The sequence below is a fragment of the Protomyctophum parallelum genome, assembly GCF_964188405.1.
Source record: "Protomyctophum parallelum genome assembly, chromosome: 3".
Taxonomy (NCBI): domain Eukaryota; kingdom Metazoa; phylum Chordata; class Actinopteri; order Myctophiformes; family Myctophidae; genus Protomyctophum; species Protomyctophum parallelum.
Window position 1 is genome coordinate 26,611,625 of NC_139698.1, and position 26,072 is coordinate 26,637,696.

At 44.4% G+C, this 26,072-nt stretch overlaps 1 protein-coding gene across 1 annotated transcript in view; it reads left to right on the top strand.

The window, feature by feature from the left end:
* The window catches only part of ncapd2 (non-SMC condensin I complex, subunit D2), a 32,226-nt gene extending 6,495 nt beyond the window's left edge, over positions 1–25,731 (top strand). Inside the window, exons 8-32 of the mRNA XM_083760672.1 lie at positions 474–597; positions 1,767–1,914; positions 2,883–3,080; positions 4,206–4,340; positions 5,180–5,267; positions 6,451–6,646; positions 7,095–7,213; positions 7,928–8,137; positions 8,347–8,521; positions 10,047–10,131; positions 10,475–10,611; positions 14,350–14,482; positions 14,747–14,822; positions 15,275–15,490; positions 15,622–15,776; positions 16,116–16,227; positions 16,434–16,557; positions 16,801–16,956; positions 21,024–21,201; positions 21,545–21,639; positions 21,808–21,888; positions 23,518–23,701; positions 24,758–24,920; positions 25,151–25,267; positions 25,480–25,731. Coding sequence (XP_083616798.1) covers positions 474–597; positions 1,767–1,914; positions 2,883–3,080; positions 4,206–4,340; positions 5,180–5,267; positions 6,451–6,646; positions 7,095–7,213; positions 7,928–8,137; positions 8,347–8,521; positions 10,047–10,131; positions 10,475–10,611; positions 14,350–14,482; positions 14,747–14,822; positions 15,275–15,490; positions 15,622–15,776; positions 16,116–16,227; positions 16,434–16,557; positions 16,801–16,956; positions 21,024–21,201; positions 21,545–21,639; positions 21,808–21,888; positions 23,518–23,701; positions 24,758–24,920; positions 25,151–25,267; positions 25,480–25,562 — 3,488 coding nt within the window. The 3' untranslated portion in view covers positions 25,563–25,731. The remainder of the gene's footprint in view (positions 1–473; positions 598–1,766; positions 1,915–2,882; positions 3,081–4,205; positions 4,341–5,179; positions 5,268–6,450; positions 6,647–7,094; positions 7,214–7,927; positions 8,138–8,346; positions 8,522–10,046; positions 10,132–10,474; positions 10,612–14,349; positions 14,483–14,746; positions 14,823–15,274; positions 15,491–15,621; positions 15,777–16,115; positions 16,228–16,433; positions 16,558–16,800; positions 16,957–21,023; positions 21,202–21,544; positions 21,640–21,807; positions 21,889–23,517; positions 23,702–24,757; positions 24,921–25,150; positions 25,268–25,479) is intronic.
* Positions 25,732–26,072: the final 341 nt, after the last annotated feature.

Sequence of the window (26,072 nt, forward strand, 5' to 3'; positions counted from 1 at the left end):
GTGATGAGACGATCGCAGTTATGAGCCAGTCGGGCCAAAATATTGAGCTCTAGCCTTGTGACTGGTGCAGTCTGCATGTGTGTGTCCGTCACCTGGCAAGAAACTCTAATCTTTGTGTTGAAGGTCATTGTTTGCTTTGTTCTGGGCAACCGTTTTGTTCAAAGTGTTTTGTCACATGCACAGTTCTGAGTTGTGTTGCCTCTGTGACCTAGTACAAAGTTATTCATCGCATTTATAAAATCGTGTTGTGATGTTGTAGATCAGCTATTTTTTACTGTTTGCATGGCACCGTTGTGCGACACAAATCAAAATGGTAAAATACTAGCGTTTACAATGGTTAATTTTGTTGGTAAAGTGATGCAGGAAAAAATGCAGTTCTCGATTAATCAATGGAATATTCACAATGAAAATCTGTCGTAGAACTCTATATTTATGCTACGGTTGTTGTAACCCTCCATCCTTCATGTCTGCAGGTGCCAGTGTGAGGGTCATTCAGTTGCTCCAGCACTTTGAACAGCTGTCGTCAGTGTGTGCCCAGGCTGTGTGTGTGTGGAGCACAGAGTATGGTGTCAGAGCTGTCGTAGGAGAAGTCATAAGGTCAGTGTGACCTATTTGGCGGACTGATTTGTCCAAAATGCCCTGCTGCGCTGCAGTGGTTTCCCCTTTATTGTTGCCAGTTCACTGTTGTGCTTTGAGTGAATAATGTGATGTTGATGTCACAAACTAATCAAGTGCTATAATAACAATGTTGAGGGCGATCTCTCTGTAAAGTAACCATTAGTTTCACCTGTAAAGTCTCCAAATCATTTCACATCTACAACGATACGAAGTTTGACAGTGGGGACTAGTTGAATAGTGGACACTAATTCCTGAATATCATATATAAAGGACATATTTGTTCCTATTTAGTTTTCGGTTTACCTATATTGCAAAAAAAAGAGACTTATTTTAGATCTTAAACCTAATATAAGGCCGGACAATCGTCTAAAATAAGTCCATATTAATTTGTTTTCCCCAAGTCCATAATGGTAGGAAACATTATTTCTTGTCCAAGTCAAAGTAGCTATGACTTTGTAGACAATTGACTGACTTTGGCCTGGATGATCTGACTGAAGCGCTGCATCTGCTTCTGCTCTCTGACAAAGTATGCGTTGGATTAGAAAATAGACTGTCGGAGGAAGAATATGTCGGTCAGACTGGAAATAATACATGACTGCGTAATAGACTAGGCTTAAGTTCATTTATGATGCTGCAAGATCAAAGTGGCAAATGGAATAAAAATGTATCTGATCCGTAGGTCTAGTTGTTTTAATTATTTCTGTTGTCCAGTAGTATGTTTGTTTCAAACGTGCATGACCAAAGGGAAAAGGATCCATGTGGAAAAATACCTTGACTATTGCAGAAAGTTTTCTGACTGACCATGATTAAAGACTGTACATCTGGGCAGTAAGCTTAAGTTCCACTGTGATTTAGTTTTAATTTGTGTAGCTGCACATTGAAGATCAAACCATATTGTGTAGGTTCATACGTCTTGAAAGGATTGACAATTTCATCATGGCTGCCGTGGCCACGTTACTTTCCCACTGGCTGCCACAGCAGTGTTCATCTCTCAATCAAGGTGCCGTGTGCACGTCTCCTTGTAGTCTTTTTTGTACTTTTCCAGATTCAATTCTGTACTTTTGCAGAAAGTTTTCGTGTTTCTTTCATAAAACTCTCAGGTCGTTCTTTTCCTTGGAACTCAAATGTCTGTCTCCTGATCTTTTTAGGGAGATTGGTCGGAGGTCAAGTGAGGAGCTGGCTAGAGAGGGGTCGGGTGTCAAATCCTTTGCCTCCTTCCTGTCGGAGCTCAGTTCCCTGGTACCAGAACTGATGATCCCGTACATCAGCGTTCTCGTCACACATCTGGAGGGAGAGGTACTACACTCCTGTTTTGCTGTCTAAAGGCCTATTTATACTCTAGTTTTAGGTGATAATAAGGTGACCACCAAGAACTACATGACATCATCCCACGGTGAAAAGTCGACTAAGCCTAGACTAAAGCCCAAACCACACCAAAGGGTCGGGTTGGGACAAAACTGTATTTAAGGTAGACCACACCAATGCAATCCGATGAGCTGAATTGGTGTGGTTTACCTTCAAACTGTTGATTTCTGACTAATGATTTCAGAAGACTAAATCGGACTAAAGCCCAAACCACACCGTCGGGACGGAAAAAAAAGTTAAACCACACCAATGCAACTCATTGAGTTGCATTGATGTGGTTGACCTTAATAAAAACAGTTTTGTCCCGACCATTTGGTGCAGGTTTGGGGCTTTTCTGGCAAAGTTAACATTGCATTAGTCTACTAAATATCTAAATCTTAAGTCTTTGTGTAAGACTAAATGATTTCAGAAGACTAAATGGTGTTATTTTAAGAACTAGGACTAAGTCAAACTATTTGAGTAGGAATGGGCCTTAATTTGATGGATAAGACCAGGGCTTATTGACTAGGGGTAATTTATAAGGCATGAATAAACTAATTTCTATAAGCATAATCAATAAGACATTGATACAGTAAGTCTTGTTTGACAAGAACCTTGATGAAGCCAGCCTGCCTGGTAACTAAAGCTAAGTTTTGCAAGTCTAACTGACTTTAGGTAGTGCAATACAGGTCCTTGAGACTTCATGGCTTAAACAATAGAACTTTTGATGTATTGATTAAAGTGTCTTACAATTTTCTGTCTTACTGAAATGCATGTGGCCTCATGCTAAAGAATGGACTCTTTTGTCTGTTTGTTTTTGCTTCATGACACAATGCTGCTTAATATCACATCTTTCAACATGGCAAATCTTTGGTGGAATAAATGCAGTTCTCATGTCTAGTGTTTCTCATGCACTACAGAGCCCCAACATGCGTGTAGCCGTGTGTGAGATTCTGGGAGAGATTCTAGTGCGCGTTCTGTGTGGCGACGGGCTGGACGAGTCCGGGAAAGCCGACCGAGACCGCTACTTTGACACATTGCAGGAACACCTCCACGACACGCATGCTCACGTCCGGAACAGAGTACTACAAGGCTACACCCGCATTGTCAACAGCAAGGTCAGTTACTCTGATGCGATTGGTTACGGGGTTACAATTGTAAGTGGTACCATCGTGGGTTGATGATGGAGTGTGTCCTCTAAACTGAATTAATCTATTTTGTAGGGTTTGTTTTCTCATCAGCTGTCTGATCTTTTGTTCCTCTTTATCTGTCAGAGCAATGAGCCAAATCAAATTAATTATGTGAACATAATTGGGCAATTACAGATCCTGCTTCTCAATCTGATTTGAATGATTGTTTCAGTGTATTACTTTATATAGGCTTTATAAAAGCTTTATATTTTTCCTTTAAAAAGCTGGTATGTGAAATCAACTGACACTTTCTAAATGACAGTGTCTAGTACTGTAACTGCCTAGTACCTACTGCTATCTGAATTCAATACCTGGCCCTGCCCAATGATGAAACCAAGGCGAATGCGAGCTGACTGAACAAGATGGCTGAGTGCTCCTTGCCTCTACTGGCTGGTAATCTTGGCAGTCTAGTTGAGATTTTCTGCTCTGCTGTAAGGGCCTGCCTACAGTGACTTGGCTTCACCCAAATTGTTCCTCCATTTTAAAGTTGATGTGGAGAAATGACCAGGTGAATCCAGACAGTGTGTTTGTGTGCATGTATGTGTGTTGGAAGCAAAGAGTTCGCTCAGCTGTCACTGAGGTTCGGTCAGCCATGAGCTTAATTTCTTTGGTAATCTGAGGGCTACAATCAGATGCAACACCTGACCCTTCTGTGAAATAATTTTGAGATAAAAATAAAATATTAACACATTAGCTCCCCGGCTAATGTGTTAGCTGGGAGCCACAGGCCCAAAAGCTCAAGGAATAGATTTTCTTTTTCTTGTTGGCTTTATGTTTAGTATGCATTTGGGTGTCTTGTCTATGATCACATAATTTAACCCATTCAAACTGGGAAAGTATCTGTCATTTTATGTTTTATTTATCACATTGGTTGGCTTTTCAAAAATAGCTGCTACAAGTTCACAGCACAAACTATGAGCTTGTAGATCATATGCATATCATTTCTGAGCACCACTGATATAGAAACGTGTTAGGATTTAGTAGAAGTCTAGACATTTGTAGAAGTGTCTTAATGAGTTAATCATCCTCAGCTGCGTGTGTGTTGTCTGCCAGGCATTGCCTCTGTGTCGATACAGTGAGGTCATGGGCCTGGCTGTGGGACGGCTGATGGACAAATCCATCCATGTGGTGAAGAGTGCTATTCAGCTGCTGGCTGCCTTCATCGCACACAACCCTTACAGCTGCAAGGTAAACAAAACAACCAATCCACATGTAGCTGAAATAGTCACATCCTTTTCAGCCATGATGTGACAAATTTAGAATGTGTATAGCGAGCAAGTGCCAAAAAGGAAATATTGGAAAACATACTGTAGTTGTCAGTTTTTGTCTATTTACAGCTAATGTACTAAACTCAACAAACATTTTCATGTACATTCTCCATAGTTGCTGAACATATCTGAGTAATTCAACATGGGAATTAACAAGGCATGGCTCTTAGTAAATTGATTCTTATTTTTATTTTTTTGGGAGGCAGATTCCCAGGCAGTCTTCTGTGCTGTGTTCTGTCTGGCACTAGTCCTCCCTATAGCATCCCTGCTCTCTGATGACCATGGCGAGTTGAGAGAAATCGCCATGGACAGATACGGAGCTGACACGCCCTACGTCATTTTAAAGTCTTACTGTTCATTTTAACTGTCATTCAACAGATGAAATAAATAGATTGTTGTGTTGGTGACAGACAGACAGATACTGGTGGCAAATAAGAATGGTGTTGTGGAAAAGCAGGGGCGGAGAACCACTAGTGTGAAAGTTAAACTAACTTTTGTTGCATGTATTTATAGATCTTATGATGTGTGTGTGTGTAATACATGTACTCAAAATGTTCAGCAGTATATCATGCAGCACATTATGTCAAGTATACTGTCTGTTATGCTCAGTGGGTTGAACAAACCTGTTGAAGTTCAGCTGTGGTTAAACATTGTACCATGTAATGTGTTTTTAAAGTAAACACTTGGGAGTCAATGCTGTTGTGTAGATGTTTGTTCTTTTGAACATGCCATACCATATTGTCTTTTGTGTCTTGTCAGCTGAGCAGTGCTGACCTGCAGAAACCCCTGGAGAAAGAGACTGCTAAACTTCGAGAGATGAAAGAGAAATTGCAAGGGAAAGCACCCGGTATGTGATATACACACTTCAAAAGCCCCCCGTCGCCATCAAATTACAGAACGGTGTCTTAACGCCTACCTACTGCTTCAGGTCCCTTTCCACTGAATTCAATACCTGGCCCTGCCCGATGATGATTATCATCAATCAATCATGCGAGCCGACTGAATAAGATGGCTGAGTGCTCCTTGCCTCTACTGGCTGGTAATCTTGGCAGTGTAGTTGAGATTTGCTGCTCTGCTGTAAGGGCCTGCCTACAGTAACTTGGCTTCACTGAAATTGTTCCTCCAATTAAAGTTGACGTGGAGAAATGAACAGGTGGATGCCGACTGTGTGTGTGTGTGTGTGTGTGTGTGGGAGGCAAAGAGTTCAGTCACTGATGTTCAGTCAGCATGAGCTAATTTCTTAAATCTGAGGGCCAAAGTCAGAGATGCAAACTCCTGAACCTTCTGTGAAATTTGCCATTTTGAGATGGGATGGGGAAAAAATAGGTCACCTCTGAGATAAATCCTTTCCCGTTATTTTACTTTGCAATGCATCTCTGTATCTAGTCTCTCGAGATGGACTGTTGACCATGGGTTCTCAGATTGCTGTGTATCTCTATCCTACCAGGAGTCTGCCCCATACATCGGAGTAGCTATGATGTGGTTGATTTTGAATGATGCCACACGAAATGTAACTAAATTGCCAGAATAAACTATAATTTATTGTTACAACCACTATTGTTTGTGTTGTGAAATTTTAGTCCACAATACACAAACCAGGGCATGGCATTAAATGAACATTGTTCAAGACATCGGTTACATTTTGCGTAATCTAATAAGGAAAAACGTTGCCAAAAGACAAACTAATGTATTATGTTACATACACTGGATAATGGTGAGGGAAGGGGAAAGAAATTAAACACCAGTCCCTATAAAAATCTAACCAGCGATTATGTGGTCACCTTCAGGCACCCACAAGAAATATTACTTTTCTGTAGACAACTGAGACTTTTTTTCCCCTCCAATCCAGTTCTTCCTCTGTACAAGAACATGCTGTGCAGCATGTGTGAATGTGATGTTCTCCCTGACATTCCTCCATCCGAAAAAAGTCAAGTTGTTCCTCAGAAAATGTCAATTATAGGTTATCCTATGTAAATCATTCATTCTTACCTCTTTTTTTTTTCCTGTTGTCGGTCTTCGCGCCCTATCAGTGGCCGTCCTCAAAGCATCCGAGCTGTGGGCAGCCATGGAGCCCGAACTCCGGGTCACTGTCGGGGCTGAACTGCAGCCCACCAGCGAGGAGGAGGAGGATGAGGAAGAAGAGAATGACGACGCGGGAGATGAAGAAAAGGATGAGAGGACTACTGCTGTGCAGGTCGCACAGTTCCTCCGCATCAACAAATACAGGTGACCCAATAATATCCCACAACTACAAATTTGAAAATAAAATAATGTATCTTTTTGAGTGGTGCAATCTCAGTGTTCACCTATGTGTTGGTTCATGAGCACCACTATGACTACCGTACCAGTAGGGGTGCTGTTTTGCCAGAAACGGAGAGAGGGAGAGATAATATTAGTGCTGCACTGTTGCCTGCTAATGAGAGAGAGACAGAGAGAGGGGGGGGGGGGGGGAGGGGAGGGGAGTTGCAACACTCAGTTCACACGGGTGTGATTTTAGTCTAATGTATAACTTGAGAGCAGACAAATTGTGTTGCCGATACACAAGCGAAAAGTCACTCAAATCAGTGCATGGAATGTAGGTTTTCTCTGTTGACACTTTGGAATAATGGTCTCTTTTGAGTTTGTTTTGTTGTTCACTGCCAGGCTGACATTGTGCGTTTCTTGTGTCTTCCAGGAACGCAGTACGTCTGTGTATAAAGGCCCACAGCCGTTTCCCCGAGTCTGAGCACTTCTCTGCTCTGTCCAGTCTCACACCAGAGACCATGATGGACACACTGGCTCTGCTATTCAAAGGTACAGCCTTTTCTTCCAGTTTACATGCCGGTGCCGTTAAGGGAAGCAAGCAATGATCCCCCAGGACGGGAGAAAATATTCTAAAACCACGAGCACAGATGTGTGTTTTATTTATTCTACAATTAGGTTCATAGGAATTCAGAAAGGGCTGCAAAGTGAGAGCCTGGTGTCTGTCTACATGAAATATCTAAAGTGTGCTGATTGAATCCATTTACAAATCATAGTGTCTACTGTAACTCCTGCCTAGTACTTACTACTGCTTCAGATCCATATCCACTGAATTCAATACCTGGCCCTGCCCAATGATGAGACCAAGGCGAATGCGAGCTGACTGAACAAGATGGCTGAGTGCTCCTTGCCTCTACTGGCTGGTAATCTTGGCAGTGTAGCTGAGATTTGCTGCTCTGCTGTAAGGGCCTGCCTACAGTGACTTGGCTTCACCCAAATTGTTCCTGCATTTTAAAGTTTATGTGGAGAAATGACCAGGTGGATGCTGACAGTGTGTGTGTGTGTGTGTGTGTGTGTGTTTGAGGCAAAGGGTTCTCTCAGCTGTCAAAGGTTCGGTCAGCCATGAGCTTAATTTCTTTGGTAAGCTGAGTGCCAAAGTCAGAGATGAAACACCTGACCCTTCTGTGAAATATATATTTTTTGGCATGCCTAATGTGCAATTTCAATGCTTGAAGACCCATGTCCACATGTGTCTGCCCATCTCAGGCCCTGATGATGCTGCTGAGCTGAGTCAGAACCTCCCCCCTACCCCCCAGAAGGAAGGACCAGAGAAGGAGGGAGAGGACGCTCGGGACGGTGAGCTGAAGAAACAGGAGATGTTGGTGCAGTACCTGAAGGACACGGAGAGCTTCGCCCTGCAGGTGGAAAGGGCCATCTCGGTCATCAACACTATGCTGTACTGGAAAACCACTTCTGGTAAGGGGAGTCTCATCACACATGGTCCACTTATGCCTCAGCAAACTATGTAAAACCTTGAAACTTTTCTTACTAAACTACGGTAAACCTTTATGTATTTGAGCGTTTTCATTCATGCCATACATACAGATAGTGGACAAATAACAATGTCTGGTGCTGCTTAATATGAACCATCTTCTGGCAATGATGTGAACGTTTGTTTCCTGCAGTGGTCCAGGAGGCGGTACAGTTCTGTGTGACGGTGTGCGAGTTCGGCGTGGCCAACTCTCTCACCGGCGTGAGGAAGATGCTTCCTCTGGTGTGGTCGGCCGATGCTGCCGTTAAAGATGTTGTGGTGCAAGCCTACAAGCGCCTCTATCTCAACCCGCAGGGAGACTCCACCAGGTACTTATCTGGATTTAGACTGCTGAAAATGTTGTTATTAATAATTATATCATATTTAACACCCCAAACCCTGGGGTTATTTAATCCATTAAATCATAGCGACCAGCGATTTATAACACCAGAGCACATTTTGCGACAGACCGGATGCTATTCTGGATGTAGCTGAAGTAGCTTGATGTAGCCAAAACACTCAGAATTCAGAAAGGGCTGCAGGGCTGGGAGTCTGGTGTCTGTCTACATACATGAAATATCTAAAGTGTACTGATTGAATCCATTTACAAATCATAGTGTCTACTGTAACTCCTGCCTCGTACTTACTACTGCTTCAGATCCCTATCCACTGAATTCAATACCTGGCCCTGCCCAATGATGAGACCAAGGCGAATGCGAGCTGACTGAACAAGATGGCTGAGTGCTCCTTGCCTCTACTGGCTGGTAATCTCGGCAGTGTAGTTGAGATTTGCTGCTCTGCTGTATGGGCCTGCCTACAGTGACTTGGCTTCACCCAAATTGTTCCTCCATTTTAAATTTAAAGTTGATGTGGAGAAATGACCAGGTGGATGCCGACAGGGTTTGTGTGTGTGTTGGAGGCAAAGAGTTCGCTCAGCTGTCACTGAGGTTCAGTCAGCCATGAGCTTAATTTCTTTGGTAATCTGAGGGCTACATTCAGATGCAACACCTGACCCTTCTGTGAAATAATTGAGAGGAAGAATTAAATATCTATTTTGTTTTGGCATGCCTATGTGGAATGCCAACATTTGAAAACCCACGTCCACGTGTTAGCCGGGGAGCCACAGGCCCAAAAGCTCAAGGAATCAATTTTTTTTTCTTCCTGTTGGCTTTATGTTTACGGTAGTATGCATTTGGGTGTCTTGTCTATGATCACAGAATTTAACCCATTCAAACTGGGAAAGTATCTGTAATTTTATGTTTTATTGTATATCACATTGGTTGGTTATTCAAAAATAGTTCACAGCACAAACTATTAGCTTGTAGATGTAGCTGAAATAGCCAAAACACTCTCGATGCGATCGACAACGGGAGGTATGATTAATTCTAACACGACTAGCGACGGGACCGTGATGGGCCGTCTAACACAATCTTTTCTTAGAATTGGGACGGAATGATTTAGATATTTATGATTTAGTTATTCAACAGACGCTCCCGGGGGAAGCAGAGAAATCTATCTACACAGAGTCCTAACTATGAATCGTGACTCTTTCAAATCAAGTCGAAGTAAACCAAGACTGTCTTCAATGACATGCTTCGTTGCGATGAATAGAGGACTGATGAGTACTGGCTTACTGAATAGAGAGCCAGACGAGATACATTTACACTTGGGATAGCCTGGAACATCCTGCAGTTCTCTATAGCCCGTTAACAGGGTGTCATTAAAAAAAGAAAAGTTTTGAAAAGTCACAGAAGGGATTCTCACATCTTCGACTTCCTTGGGTTGACAGCCCTGTGTTAATATTGGTGTCTTTATTAGAGGTTTGTTCACTACTGAAGTCTCCTGTCTCCACAGGGCCAAAGCTCAGATTCTGGTGGACAGTCTCTCTGTGCTCATGGTGGATGCATCTCTGGGGACTATCCAGTGTCTAGATGAGATTGTAAGTTGTAACACCCTTTCTCGCTTGATTGCTTGCCAGTTGCACAATGGCTAAAATGATCACCCTAGTTATTTTTTTGTGTCGAAAAATAACTGGCATGATGCAGATGCATGACTCCAAGGTGTAGACTATTCTGCTTAATTATCTGATTAATCTACTTTGATTTTGGGCAGTCATGCACATCCCTAGTCACAGTATGCAGACAGACACAGGTTGTGTTCATTAATAAATGGGTAAATCGTGCAGTGCTACGTCTCTTCTGCAGCATGTCGTACAATGCACATAACCTGTTGGCTCTGACAGACGGCTCACTGTTCTGAACCTTCCGTCTCCGTCTCTGTAGGTACAAGAGTTCTTCGGCAGTGGCAGCGCTCTCCAGTCCACTGTGGTTCAGCTTCTGTGGGAAAGATTCACCGGTAAGCGGGACACAACCGGCCTGCACAGGCGAGCTGCGGTCCTGCTGCTTGGCATGGCTGCACGGTAAGAGTCTTAACGCAAATGTGCATGTGTCACGAATGCTGCTGAGAGACTGTGAAACACAGAGCACTTGGAATGATATTGAGTTTTATTTCTAACCCTGACCAAGACATTTGTTGTACGTTTAGCAGCCATAAAATGGTGCTCTCTCGCGTCCTTTGAAAGCCTACACGAGTAGTGCAGTTGTAGGCAAGAGGCACTTGCCTACAACTGCGTTGGCCACAGAAGTGGTGCGTGGTTATAAGCACAACCCGTGTAGGATTTGGACTGTTGCTGTTCTCTCTGTTGGTTCTCACTTGGTAGACATTAAGTATTTACATGCCTCATCTTCATAGTGTAGGATCACCCTCTGTACATGGAGGTCAAACTGCCACCCTAGAACCCCTTTCAACGTTTTTTTTTAATATATATATATATATATATATAAAACTAAGTAAAAGCTGACCATTTTGAGCCCTGTGATGAGAAAAAGGCGCGGGTACACAGGATCAGAAAGTCGTATATTTCTCGACTAACTGGTGCTGCTGGTGGCTGTCATTGAAGTGTTCTTGCCTTATCCCCACCCACATTGAAATTGTCTTTTAATACTGGAAAGATGTAGGATGGTGGTGTGTCATATAATCTGTCGTGGAAGTTATGTTGAACTTTAATAGAATCTTGGGTTTTATAGTGACCGGACTATGATATTAATCCAGATATTATCAGCAAACTTTATCATCTGCTGTGCTATGTGAGGACTCAACCCCCCCACAATGATCTATAATAGATGTGTCCAGCCTTCCCACTGGACCTCCCCACACACACGGCTCTATAATAGATGTGTGTCCAGTGGGGAGGGGGTGACCCCCTCCCCACTGGACCCCCACATAATGTTCTATAATGAATGTCCAGCCTTCCCACTGGACCCCCACATAATCTTCTATAATGAATGTCCAGCCTTCCCACTGGACCCCCCCCACAATGCTCTAATAGATGTGTGGGGAGGGGGTCACCCCCTCCCCACTGCCCCCCCAATAGATAGATGTTTGTCCAGCCTCCCCACTGGACCCCCCACCACAATGCTCTATAATAGATGTGTGTCCAGGTGGTTAGGGGGTGACCCCCTCCCCACTGGACCCCCCACCACAATGCTCTATAATAGATGTGTGTCCAGGGGTTTAGGGGGTGACCCCTCCCCACTGGACCCCCCACCACAATGCTCTATAATAGATGTGTGTCCAGGGGGTTAGGGGGTGACCCCCTCCCCACTGGACCCCCCACCACAATGCTCTATAATAGATGTGTGTCCAGGTGGTTAGGGGGTGACCCCCTCCCCACTGGACCCCCCACCACAATGCTCTATAATAGATGTGTGTCCAGGGGGTTAGGGGGTGACCCCCTCCCCACTGGACCCCCCACCACAATGCTCTATAATAGATGTGTGTCCAGGGGGTTAGGGGGTGACCCCCTCCCCACTGGACCCCCCACCACAATGCTCTATAATAGATGTGTGTCCAGGGGGTTAGGGGGTGACCCCCTCCCCACTGGACCCCCCACCACAATGCTCTATAATAGATGTGTGTCCAGGGGTTTAGGGGGTGACCCCTCCCCACTGGACCCCCCACCACAATGCTCTATAATAGATGTGTGTCCAGGGGGTTAGGGGGTGACCCCCTCCCCACTGGACCCCCCACCACAATGCTCTATAATAGATGTGTGTCCAGGGGTTTAGGGGGTGACCCCTCCCCACTGGACCCCCCACCACAATGCTCTATAACAGATGTGTGTCCAGTGGGGAGGGGGTGACCCCCTCCCCACTGGACCCCCCACCACAATGCTCTATAATAGATGTGTGTCCAGGGGGTTAGGGGGTGACCCCCTCCCCACTGGACCCCCCACCACAATGCTCTATAATAGATGTGTGTCCAGTGGGGAGGGGGTGACCCCCTCCCCACTGGACCCCCCACCACAATGCTCTATAATAGATGTGTGTCCAGGGGGTTAGGGGGTGACCCCCTCCCCACTGGACCCCCCACCACAATGCTCTATAATAGATGTGTGTCCAGGGGGTTAGGGGGTGACCCCTCCCCACTGGACCCCCCACCACAATGCTCTATAATAGATGTGTGTCCACTGGACCCCCCACCACAATGCTCTATAATAGATTTGTGTCCAGTGGGGAGGGGGTGACCCCCTCCCCACTGGACCCCCCACCACAATGCTCTATAATAGATGTGTGTCCAGGGGGTTAGGGGGTGACCCCCTCCCCACTGGACCCCCCACCACAATGCTCTATAATAGATGTGTGTCCAGTGGGGAGGGGGTGACCCCCTCCCCACTGGACCCCCCACCACAATGCTCTATAATAGATGTGTGTCCAGGGGGTTAGGGGGTGACCCCCTCCCCACTGGACCCCCCACCACAATGCTCTATAATAGATGTGTGTCCAGGGGGTTAGGGGGTGACCCCCTCCCCACTGGACCCCCCACCACAATGCTCTATAATAGATGCGTGTCTGTCCAGCCTTCCCACTGGACCCCCTTCCTCACACAATGTTCTATAATTAGAATAGACTAGGTGTAATCGATATAGATTGACTCATTATTTTTGACTTATCTCATGGCCAGTAAGCTATACATCCCAAGGTTCTACCAAACCAAAGATTTTAACATCACTTTAATGAAGGCAGGAAGACACCCGATTCAGTTGGCTATGGACACTTTAATAATCTGATGGCTGCCAGCTGCCTTATTCTGAGGGAAAAACGGCTTCTGTATTTTCAGCTCGAAGAGGGTAGCACGTCTAGCTTTACTCCTGTGAACCTTTTATTGCTTGCCCCCTAGCCTCAGCTGTCTGAGTGAAAAAGATATGGTTAGTCAAAACCAGAACTCTGGACGCCAGCACTTTTAACTGTTTCTTTTAAAAATCCTCTCAAAGACGGCCACCTCTGGAGGGAAAAGTGATGAGAGAGGTGGAGGGGGGGAACTATCTGCAGTCTTCCCACATTGTGCTGCCTCTCTTCTAGCCAGGCAACATTTATAACCCGTTTATCTGTGTGTGCTTCTGCTAAAACCGGGCCTCCCACACACATTATTCGGGCAGCAGGCTGGGGCTGGGAACTTAAGGCCAACAGAGGACATGCAGTTGATGCATGAAAATCTAGACTAGAAATTTCCAGCCTTACCATGGCGTGTGGTTGTGTGGGCACTTGGTGTTGTAAAGATGTACACTTGTAAATGGCTATGGTTATACTTTATACGTGTACAAATGCATGAGGCAAACAGAAAATTTGCCCTACTGTAACTCCATCTTCTACCTTTAAAACTGGTGTTTGATTCATTTAATTTTTTTAGCAGGTCTGAAGATTGAATAGATGTCAATTTTGTGTCAATGCAGTACCTGAAGTGTCCATCCTGAAATGAACACAATCTCATTCACATCCTGCTACACTGGTAAACCTTTAAGACAAATGTAAATGCGCTGGGAGTCAACTGCACACTGTGGTGTCTGATATTTCCAGCCAGTTCTTTCTGAATCACACAATTTTACAATATTCTTGTATGGTTAATTATGGAGTGCACCCTTTTCAAAGCAGTCATTTTCACTGATAAATGAAACTGAAGGTAAAGAGGTTAATTGTGGTGTAGGAGGTTCTGTGCGCCAGCGTGTGTAAGCGGATGTTGGCAGAGAGTAACACTTAACCTAAACTGTCAGAACGGCCGCCATCATTGCTGAATGACTTGATGTCTTGTCCATTAACAGGGCAGAGAGGGAGGTTGTCCTCAGTAATCTGGACACTCTGTGTTCTGTGGCTCTGGGTGAGAAAGTGACTGAAGACTTCCTGTTGGCCAGAGATTCTGTCATCACCATCTGTAGCATTACAGATCATGTCAAGGTAAGAACATGACACATTAACACTGCTACACACGGAAGAGATGAATCACTACATGCAATTAATGACCATTTCTATATTCATTTTTGGGGAGAAATAATGACATGGAAATTCATCGTTGATTATATTCAAATGTAGACTCTGTTGGGGAAACTCGTTGTGTGGTAATTTTGTAGAATTTGCCTTTTCCGGTGGTGGTTATGTCATTTGTAATTCATGCATCTCTCAATACAGTGTAGATGTTTGACTTTGATTTCATTCTTCCAGCAATCTAAAGCTGCCCCGTTCAGATTGCCCCAGGACCACCAGCTCTTCACGTGCCTCACACAGGCCATTGCTGAAGGTAAAACGCACTACTAGGGAGGCCGGGGCAGGTGTGAACATTAAGCGGTAATATAAAGGAGTTTTCATGCAGCTCTTACAATCTTTTGAGATGCGGTTCTGTGGCCAAATGCATATAATTGTGGGGGTCCACTGATCCACAACATTTGTAGAATCGGCCTTGGGTCTTAATGGGCTAATGTTTTAGAACAAAGGGAGTCCAACATGCCTCAAGCCTGGAACGGCTGGTCTGGTGCATCACAGGAACAAGGACACATGTTGCAGAAGGAGAGGACACTGGAGCAGCACGGACATTTTAAGCCTTTTTATTCGGTGCTAGTATAGAAAACGACTAACGTTTCGACCTAATGCGGTCTTCATCAGTCATGGGCTAATGTTTTATTCCTTGCTGCAAACTAACTTCAACTTGGTAATTTTAAAAGACTGTCTCCACTCCCTCCCTGCGTCCTCCAGGTGTGGTGATGGAGGACCCCTATTGGCAGAGCTTCATGGAACAGGCCGTCCGTCTCATCTACTTCCTGGCGGAGTCCCCCGACCAGATCTGCTCCCACCTTCTCCATCGGTGCGCTCGCCTCTTATTGGATCAGATCGCAGAGACTGCCGGGGAAAACGACAAGGATGGTGACCAATCGCAGTGTGGATCTCAGGACCACGATGACCCCAGTGAAGGTGAAGTGCTTTTTTTTTTTTTTTTATTGCACAATTCTAACTGAAGCTAGAGTGACTGAAAGGTCCATGGCACAGGTACATGCGAATCCTGTTTTAAATCTCCTGTATCATTGTGCCTCTGTCCCCTGCAGTGAACTCGGTGTGTCTGGCTCAGCTGCTGTCCCTGAGTGGCTGCGTAGCGTTCTGGCAGGTGTCTCACCTAGAGCGCAGCGTCAGCATGGAGTTGAGGAGGTTGAGGGTTGAGAGGGAGGAGAGACAGGAAAAGGGACCCTCCAGGAAATCAAAGGTAACTTGGCACAAACAAAATGTAGCAGCAATGTAAGGGCCAAGTACTATTAAAGATGGAGGAATTGGGGGTATGAGGTGTTGGGAAGCTGGTATGGCATCATTCATAAAAGGGAATGATGCCAGGCAGCACCACTTGCGTTCTGTCCTTCAGGCAGACTTGGTATACGATGCGGATGTGTTTAGGCTCATCACTTCAGCGTGGTGAATGATGGATGCACTGCAGCTGTGTACTATCACTATGAAATATCGAGAGCATTCCAAGGATGAATAGCTGCAGTGTATGGGATGGGTCGATGGAGTAGTCTTAGTAATAGTTCTATGCGTGTTGTGCCAACAGCAGGAGGCCAATGATAGTGCTGTGGAGGAGGAGCTTGGCTTGGTTGGCGCCTCTGCCGAGGACGCAGAGGCAGAGCTCATCAGGAAGATATGTGAGACTGAACTATTGGCTGGTAAGGACACTGTTCTGCCTGATGACGGTTTAACACGCACCAGCGAGCCATGCTCTTGGCTTTTTCTAGAAAATGTTGCTTGGTGTTGTAACAGTTTGTTCTCTGCTGTGGTATAAGACGCAAATGTTCTCACTGTTTAAAGAAGAACCTACTGGCTGTGTGTGTTCCCGTTTGTTATTAAAAACTAAGTGTTTTCACTGTTTTAGAGGGGAACCTGCTCTCTGAGTTCCTGCCCCTACTGGTGAGAGTGTGCAGCTCACCTGGACGTTACTCCCATCCACAACTCACGACTGCTGCCTGCCTGGCGCTCTCTCAGTTCATGATGATCAGGTGAAATAATGCAAATAAAAACATTTAAATTACGGTTGGACAAAACCTGTATTTAGAAATGCTTTCAAATATGAAATTTGCTTACATACCTACATTTTTTTCACTTTAGTTCTGTCCTAATAAATATAATTAATTCGAACCTATGCACAAGTCTAACAATAAATCATGACGTGTGTTGTACTGCAGTCACACATAAAACGGACTGCTATACTAACAAAATGTTTATCGTCCTTCCTCGATCAGTCCGTCTGTGTGCGAGGAGCACATCCGTCTGCTGTTCACCGTGCTGGAGCGATCCAGTCTTCCCGTGGTGAGGGCCAACGCCATCGTGGCCCTGGGAGACCTGACTGTACGCTTCCCCAACATCCTGGAGCCCTGGACACAGAACCTCTATGCCAGGTAAGAGGGTTGCACCTGCGTTCAATGAGCATTTAATGTCAGTCAATGCCGCTACGATGTATTGTACAGTCATCAAAAAAAAATCACTTAATTTTTATTGATAAAAAGACCTACAACAAATGGGAAAGAGAAAAAAAGACAGACTATACAAAAAAGAAAACGGGGAAAACGAAGCAAGAGACAAAGGAAACTAAAGAATAAAAGGCTGCAGTTTTCATACTAGACCTGTACGTGCCCGGCGGCCATCGGCCTACTTGGGAACCACTGTGTCCCACATGGAGATCTCTGTATCATTACAGGATACATTCATTGAATTCCTCATACATTATCGATAGGCTGGAAGAAGAGATCCCACTTTTTATAGAACTTATCCTCTTGCAGTCTTGAGTATGAATGTTTGTTTTTCCATCGCATATGATTCCTCAGTAATGTCCATCCAATGTTCTTTCGTTGGTGGGTCCTGTTGTACGAGTTCTCCGGTATCCGGCCACACTGTCTCCAGCATGTTATAAAAAATCTCATTAGGTTCTTCCAACAGAATTCTCTCCACATTCTTGAGTTGGTAGACGTAATTTTTATTTTGCACATATTTTCCCATTCCTCTGTAGTTTCCCAATTGGTTTTAATGTACTCTGTGGAGTTAGTCCTAGCTGAAACCATGGCATTGTATACACTAGCTCTTTTGGACTCATGTTTATATGCCTGTATTAAAAACCTGTATGAGAATTGTTTGAGGCCACCAGCTCAGAAGCTTTCACCTCACCCATGAAGTACTCTCGTACTTGAAGGTATCTAAAAAAGTCCTTATCTATACACGTGCACATATTTATCAGTTTTTCAGAACTCAAAAACACATTACCATCCATGGAAGTACTAAAAGAGGAAAAACCATACAGAGCCCATCGCCTGAAAGTTTGATCATACACACCAGGCTTAAGACCTGGATCGTAAGCGGGCTGCGGGCCACCTCAACACCCTGATTGTCCTCTCCATTCTGAACTGTTTCACCACTTTGAACCAGATATTTAAAGTAAATATTGTGAATGGGTCCAAAATAGTAGGAAGACTGAAAAGGGATGTTGATTGATTTTTAATTTCCAAAGCTTTCCATTTTGCCTCTCATTCATCATCACACCAACATCGTCTTAATTGTGACTCCTAATAATCCCTCAGATTAGGAAGAGATGGTCCCCCTCTTCCTTTAGGGAAATGATTTTGTATGCTTCAGTTGATTACTACTGTTTTATACTGTACCATTTACATTATTTTACTGAGTTGTAGCTACACTACATTCCCCCCTCCATAACTCAGAGTTATGTACAAATGGAACCAAATGAACCAACCCTTCTGTGAACCAAATGAACCCTTACGCCACAGAAGGGTTCATTTGGTTCACAGAAGGCTTCATTTAGTTCCCATTGTACACTCTGGCCCCTTTTCCACCGGTTGGTTCCCAATGGGAACCGGTTCAGTTCTTTTTGGTTTTTAGTCCATGAGCCAGAGCTCCAAAATTGGAACGTTAATTATGAATTGAGTGTGCAAAACCATACCTCTATTGGATTGTTCCCCAATTGATTACTTTCACGAAGACAATGATTTATTGTATTACAAATTTTACATTTTTAAATATGCAAATGGTTATTATGTAGACAAAATGGAAAATATGAAAGAACTGAACCGGCCAATGTGAACCTGTGGAAAGGGTCTCAGAGTTGCATACCTGTAAGGGTCCGTTTGGAACCCCCTCAAGGACCCCATTTTGAGAGCCACGCATGTTATGGAATTTTTTTATTGGATCTAAAAGTATACACGAAAACAAATTTGTGCTTAAAAATAATCTTATGAACCTATGGTGATTCGTGAGTGACACAGTTCATACAAATTACTTTGGGGAAAGCCTGATAATGTAATGGCCACTTCAGACAGCTGTCGGCCTGCTGTCTGTTTTCTCTTACTTTATTACTCTTGGAAATCAACTATGGACACCAGCTTTGTTGTAAACACGGCACACCCGCAAGTCGTGCCCCCTCGGACGGTCTGTGTTGTGATCAGCTCCACCTGTCTGACAAATAAACCACTCTTGTCTTCACTAATATCCACTCACTAATACAGGCATACTATAAGCAGCGAAGGTTTGGTGCGTCATGTTCCACAATGAAGCACCAAATGTGTGTGTGTATATATCACACACATCGCTGTTGGGTCAGGTTAAATGGAGAGAGCGTGACTAGAACGATCAAGGGGGTGTTGGATACCTAAGTGATTAGATGATGATAAAAAAAATTCATATCTTATACAACCATGACAGAATATAACATACATTATAGTACGTACCTCCCTCGTTTCACTCATTCTCTCCCTTTCTTTTATCTCTCTCCTTTATTTCTCCCTTCTCTTTAATGACAGCTGGTCGCATTTTGAAAATGGATGTGTTGGAGTGGTTAAATTATTAATACTAGTAGTGCAGTATGTTGTCAGGGTAGTTGACGTCTATGATGGGCATCTATGATTCACCAACTCAGGAGAGTTCAGGGATCTCCATGTATGTGTGTGGTCGCAATGGTTACACGCACACACATACACCACCATCGTCACGTTAAGAATTGGACACAACTGCGTAATTACTACTGTGTTCCACATTGTTCCTGAAAATAATGTGTAGTCTGGCGTAATTATACGTGGATGGGTGGGCAGAATAATTGAGGGTGAAGGTTGGGGGGGGGGGGGGGGGGGGGGGGGCTCACACTGGGAAGGGAATTTCAAATGAGAGGAAAAAAACGCATAATGACTGTCTGTCTGCTTCGCCTCCCGCTTTACATGAACGCCACACAGAACAACAGAACTACTGCTTTCCTTTTTATGGTGTGTGTGTGTGTGTGCTTCTTAATTATAATTGCAGCTTATATTCTGTAGCTGAGGCTTTTCAAGATGTATGAAACGTTTTGTGCTTTCTCAGTATTAGTCACCTGGCGGCGTCCTCTGCATTTCTCTATGCGATAAGCATTTCACGGTACTCTCTAATTGTCTCCCACGCTCACACCTCCGTCAGGCCACACTTCTCCAACCGCCTGCCCTGGAGTCTCCTGATAAGGGCATTAAAACTAATTGCCCTCTTTATGGCTGAGTCTTTCTCTAACGTAGCCATAGATTTGGCTGTAACCAAGCATTGGCGGACGTCAACATTAACAGGCCATGGTCTTGTGTTTGATCCTCTGCCAGGAGCCCTGCTCTGCCACTCAAACGGTTAATGAGCTTCTTTTGTACTGTATGCCAAGCTTGTTTTTAAAACTTATTTCAGAATGCCACACTACTGGTACATCCCATTTATTTACCATTGTCTTCTTAAATGAGCCAACGATAGCCATTTTGTGGCAGTACTCTTCAACGGGAATTGCTAATTGTTCTGGTAACAGGAAATTTCTTGTACAGTACTGTCAATATATTTTTTGTTTATTGATGAGCATCTTATTTCGACTGTGTAGGGTAGCTATGTAAGTTTCGTCAACATCGCAGCATTGTGCATACTTTTATTAATTTACCACAACAAAATTGAACTAATTCATGGTTATTGGCTGTGTCCATACTTTTCCATGATGCCTAAATGCCAATCCATAAAGTGCTGTGATCTTGTCTCCAATCCAGGCCACTCTGGCCTCTGTGACACAACATGCAGAAACTGATGTCTGGGACAATAATATGCAGAATCTGTGTGTCTCTGTTGGTTTATGAGTTATGCAGATTCTGCATGTTATGTTACAGAGCAAAGTGAAAAAAGCGGCACTCCAAAATAAAGGAAAAACTGGCTCAGATGCAATTTCCTCATATTGAACACAGACACGTTTCGGCAACAGCCTTCTCATATTGAGAACACTGACGTCTTCGGCAATGGCGTTCTTCAGAGCAGATTAAAGTCTAACATAACATGCAGAAGCTGCATGTCTCTGTAACATACATTAACATGCAGGAGCTGCGTGTCTATACGACATGCAGAAACTTAAAAGCAATATGATTAAAGTCCACTTTAAATTGCCCTGCCAATAAAAACCTTTTCTCCTCCTTCTCTCCAGGCTGAGTGACGACGTTCCGTCAGTGAGACAGACTGCTGTGACGGTGCTGACCCAGCTCGTGCTTAAAGACGTGCTGAAGGTCAAGGGGCAGGTCAGCGAGGTGGCTGTGCTGCTCATTGACCCCCATCCTCACATCGCCAGTCTGGCCCTCAATTTCTTCAACGAATTGGCCTCTAAGGTACATGGTACACAGTACACGCTGACCAAAATCCATTTTATTTTAAGGTTTCATGCCTTTGCTTTTCTTTTTTCTCTATTGCTCTGTAAAGCACTTTGAGCTGCATTTCATGTCATGAAAGGTGCTATACAAATAAAGTGTTATTATGCAGAACAGAAAAGAGATTTTCTTTCAGAACAAATGAGCTTTCTTACTTTTTGGGTATTTCAATCAATGCATGTTTCTTAATCACTTAAAAGGTGATAAAGCTTTATTATTAAAGACAAGAGGCACGATATATTACGCTGTCATTGCTCAGTATCTAAAGTACTTGTCTCCTTAACGGCCTTCAACCCTTCCTCAGGATAACGCCATCTACAACCTGCTGCCAGACATCATCAGCCGATTGTCTGATCCAGAGAGAGGCATGAGCACAGAAGACTTCAATACCATCATGAAGTGAGTGTGTGTGTGTGTGTGTGTGTGTGTGGCTCTCAGTTTAAGGAGTTCTCACTGTGAGATTGACTTGTCAGACTTGAGTCGCAAGACTTTTGAGAGTAATGCCAAATGAAACCTTGTTGATATGAGAGCGCCATGATTCAATGTACCAAATTGTTTGCTTTTCAGGCAGCTGTTTTCATACATCACCAAAGAGCGGCAGACAGAGTCTCTGGTTGAGAAACTGTGTCAGCGCTTCAGGACTGCAAAGTGAGCAAATCTTTCTTGCCCTTGTTTTGTTTTTTTTGTCTTTCCCTTCATGGTCACTATACAGTAACATCGTTTAACTCTGACTGTGTAGAAATGTAAATCTTTGGTTACATTTGTGCACTTAAATTAGGTGATTGTATCCACAAACCAGCAGCTCTTGGTCAAATTCAATCTATTGCAATTCTCCATTATGGTAATATTGGTCATTTCCCTTGTAGTTTCATACAATGCCACTTGACGTACAGGGCATATGCCAAAGCAGGCGGTAGAGTATCTGCTATCTACTTGCCGGTTGTGATCATGGCTGAATTTTTGACCCAGTTAAAGACAAGGAAACTCTATCCATGTCCCCTCTTCTCTCCATGGCTGATCTTACACCGTAATTGGATGCCAGATTTCAGTAAACAAAGTCATGTATAAAATCCACTTGCCAGTGTCAGACATTGAATTCCCACACGATGATCCATAAGTATCACACTAACCTTTCAAAGTCATACCCCCCCCCCCCCTCCCCTCCGCTTTCATGACAATCATTCCGCCTTCCATATTGGCCTTGTAATTCAGTTCCCACTGCTTGGGGTCTTCCGCTCGGCTGTGCGTCACCAATCCGTCCCTGGACCACAAAGCGAGTACGTCTCTGAATTACACAATAGCTGCTTCAATGACATATTCCTGGGCGGGAGAAATGGGTGAAAGCCCGGGGCTCTCTGTCCTGGTTTTTCAATTACTGTACCCATATTTTTTGTATGTTTCTAATCAGGTTTCCCTTCCGCCCCCAAGTTTTTATGAATGGTTGATGGACATCACAGACTAGGTTACCGTTATGCATGTAATTCATGCAGTTTTTCCCCCCCTTTTGAGTCAAATCATTGACTCCAGTTGGTTTCTCTCCAGTCAAGACTACTTGTGTGCCAGGCACACTAATGCAATGGTTCCCAAACGTTTTGACAATTTGGCATTTAAATTGTCCTTTAGAAATGTGCAGATACTGTGTATACACCTGTATATTGGTTTGATTAATGCTGAGTGAGAAGACATCTGAGTACCCCCTCACTATTTTGATGACTCCCAGTTTGGGAACCACGACAGTGGCCTTGTGGTTAGAGTGTCCGACCTGAAACGGGACACTCTAACCACTCTAATCATACCAAAGACTGTAAAAATGGGACCCACTGCCTCTCTGCTTGGCACTCGGCATCAATGGCTTGGATTGGAGTGTCAAATCAAATGATTCCCGAGTGCGGCACGGCTGTGGCCTGCGGCTCACCGTTCCAAGAGATGGGTCAAATGCAGAGAACAAATATCACTGCGGTAACGTCACGTGTGTGTGTGACAAATCGTTTGACTAAAGGGCCTTGCAAACGGGGAGCAATAAAACACGCCTATAGTTCATTTTCAATGAGCGGTGCGACAATGCAAGCGTATTTACGTGAGCGCGGTCCCGTGAATTTGTTGTGCTCGTTACGTGCACACGCCCGTGACTCAGCAGACCTGGATTCTGTTTGGCTTTTTTTTCTTTACGCTTGCGTTACGCCTGTGTTCCGCGCTTCACGTTTGCAAAGCCCTTTATGCGTTCATATGCACCCACCCGCGTGCCCAAATTAACGTGCACATGTCTACTCTCTTTAGGACTGAGCGCCAGTGGTGTGATGTGGCTGTGGCCCTGTCTCTGCTGTCCATGTGTGAGCGCGGCCTGAAGAGACTGCAGGAGTGCTGGGAGTGTTACAGCGACAAGCTAACGGAGCCTGGCGTCTACCAGCCTCTGCTCTCCATCACCGCTAAGCTCCGCCGTGGAGCCAAACCCCTGTTTAAGGTACCACAACACACCAGCTCTTCAACTGTACCAGTAGAATTAAAAGACGGGTCGGCTTTTCTTTCAGATTTGTATCGAAGGCATGGCCCCCTTGCTGTCTCATTTTCAAGGGGGTCCCATGGGACTCTCATGAAACAGACATGTGTATTGCGTACAATACAAGTATACAGATGCATTCAACATGCAAAGATCATCTGACAGGTGGCTTGCTCACCCTCTTGCACCACACCATCGGCTATTAAACGACGATCTGATTGGTTTAAGCTTGACATTCAGAGCTGGGCACTGGACAATGTGATAATGTCTGTTTGTGTCCTATTGGAGTTAGAGGTCAGAGCGGCAGAGGTTCAGCCTGCCAAGGGAAATTGTGTAGGTGTAAAGAATTGCAATTACTCCTACAAAAGGCAATCCACCATGCGCCTGCAGAAGACTGTAATTTTCCACCCCTAAATTATTGTTGCTGCTGTAAATTAATGCCAATTTTCACATACTATTGCTCTCTCATGAATTAAAGTTCAGTCGCCGCGATTTCGTCGTTTCGATTCTAATAGAAATTGGCATGTTGTGCATTGAAAATCCTAGGGTGGTTACTTGAAGTGATCAAACTAGCAATAGTATACATGTTCAATCTCCTAGGAAACCCAACTGATCTCTGATATTTCATGAAAGCAAAGGTTAAAGCTTAAATCAGCAATTTCTGTTTGTCTGTATCACTACCAAAACATCTGAGCTAACTTTACATATTGTTCCAATTGTTCATGAAACGCAGCACTAGTGTGTGTGTGTGTGTGTGGGGCTCCTTTCACTTTATTTTTCTTATCCCTACGTACTACAGTTGCACAATATTAAAATGTCTGAGAGAAAGTGGCTAAGTGTCTGTGGGTTTTATACATATCAAACCAATAAAGTATTAAAGAGCTTGAGACTACTGTACATTGTGTTCCAATGTAGTCATTTAGTCACATTTCCTGAAGGGTAACTGTTTTGGACAAATGTTTGGCTGCATAGTATCGTGCATGTGTATGATGCTGACGTTATGCTTCTCTTCACCACTAGGCCCAGGTGGATGAGTTTGAGAAGCGGCTGACGGCGGTCCACACGCGGGGGCTGGAGAACGTAGAGAGCCCTGAGGACAACGAGGAGGGGGCTTCCGGTTCCGGACAGAAGTCCATCTGTGCTACACCACTAGCCGCCAGAGGCCGGGGGAGGCCCAAGAAAGGTCGGTGTCCCTTTTGTATTGAATCCTATGATCCGCCAAATTGAACTGGTGTTTGTCTGTAAGGAACATGTTTCATTGATTATTAATTTTATCAATGCATGCATACATGTACTGGTACCTACCCACTACAGTTCAAACTAATTCATAGCCAGGGGATTTGAGGTACTTAAAGGATATTATTGTGCCATGAAACTTTGATCTGACAGTCTAATTTACCCACGGTCACACAGGTCCGCCAAGGTCTTCAGTCTCCCAACGTGACGATGACGTCTTTGTCACTCCAAGACGGACCCGCAAGTCCAAGAAGCAAGCCATCACTTTCAGCAGTGACGAAGAGGAGGATGAAGGTGAGTGCACAACAATTTGTTTTTGGGGCTTTTATGTCTTTATAGGACAGTAGACTGACAGGAAATGGGGAGTGACCTGCACCAAAGGTCGTCGGGATCTGCATTTGCAACCTAGGTGCCCTGTCCGCTAGTGGCCCGTTGGGCGATACATGCTGGTGTTTTGTATACTGAACCAATCTAAATATTTACGATATTTTCTTGTTTGCCATCAGATGCCGTAATGACGGAGAGCGAGACCCCCAAAGTGACCACACCGATAGCTCGCACATCACGACGAGCTCGTCTCAGAACCTGAGCTGCTGGCTTTTGTCATTCTTTCCGTCATTTATTGACATTTTTCACCCGTTTGTCTCCGTTTCTGTCAATGTAGTATCTGACGTATTGTACTTCCTTTTCCTAGCATTTAATATTTTTTAAACATTTTGTCACTATTGTAATGAGCTGAATAAAACATATTTTGAGCTCAGTGTGAAAATCCTTGTCAACTTTGAAGCTACATTTCTCATAGGGGTGGGGGGGGGGGGGGGGGGGGGGGGGGGGGGGGTTGGTCAGTTCAGCTAGATTTACACCTTCATTAGCAGGAGAACTGAAAGTCCACTAGTATGTGTTTGGACAGCTGTGGTGTGCACCTTCTGGCCAGCAACAGCTTGCCCCGACACTGTTACTGCCTCAATTCACTCTTCCAATCTTCCCTGCCTCTCTTCCTGCCCCCCTCTTTCTCTGCCTGTTCTGTCACATTGAATGTCAGTGTTTAACCAATCTCATGTAAAATGCATTCACTTTCCTGTTCCCTGCTGCTGAACAT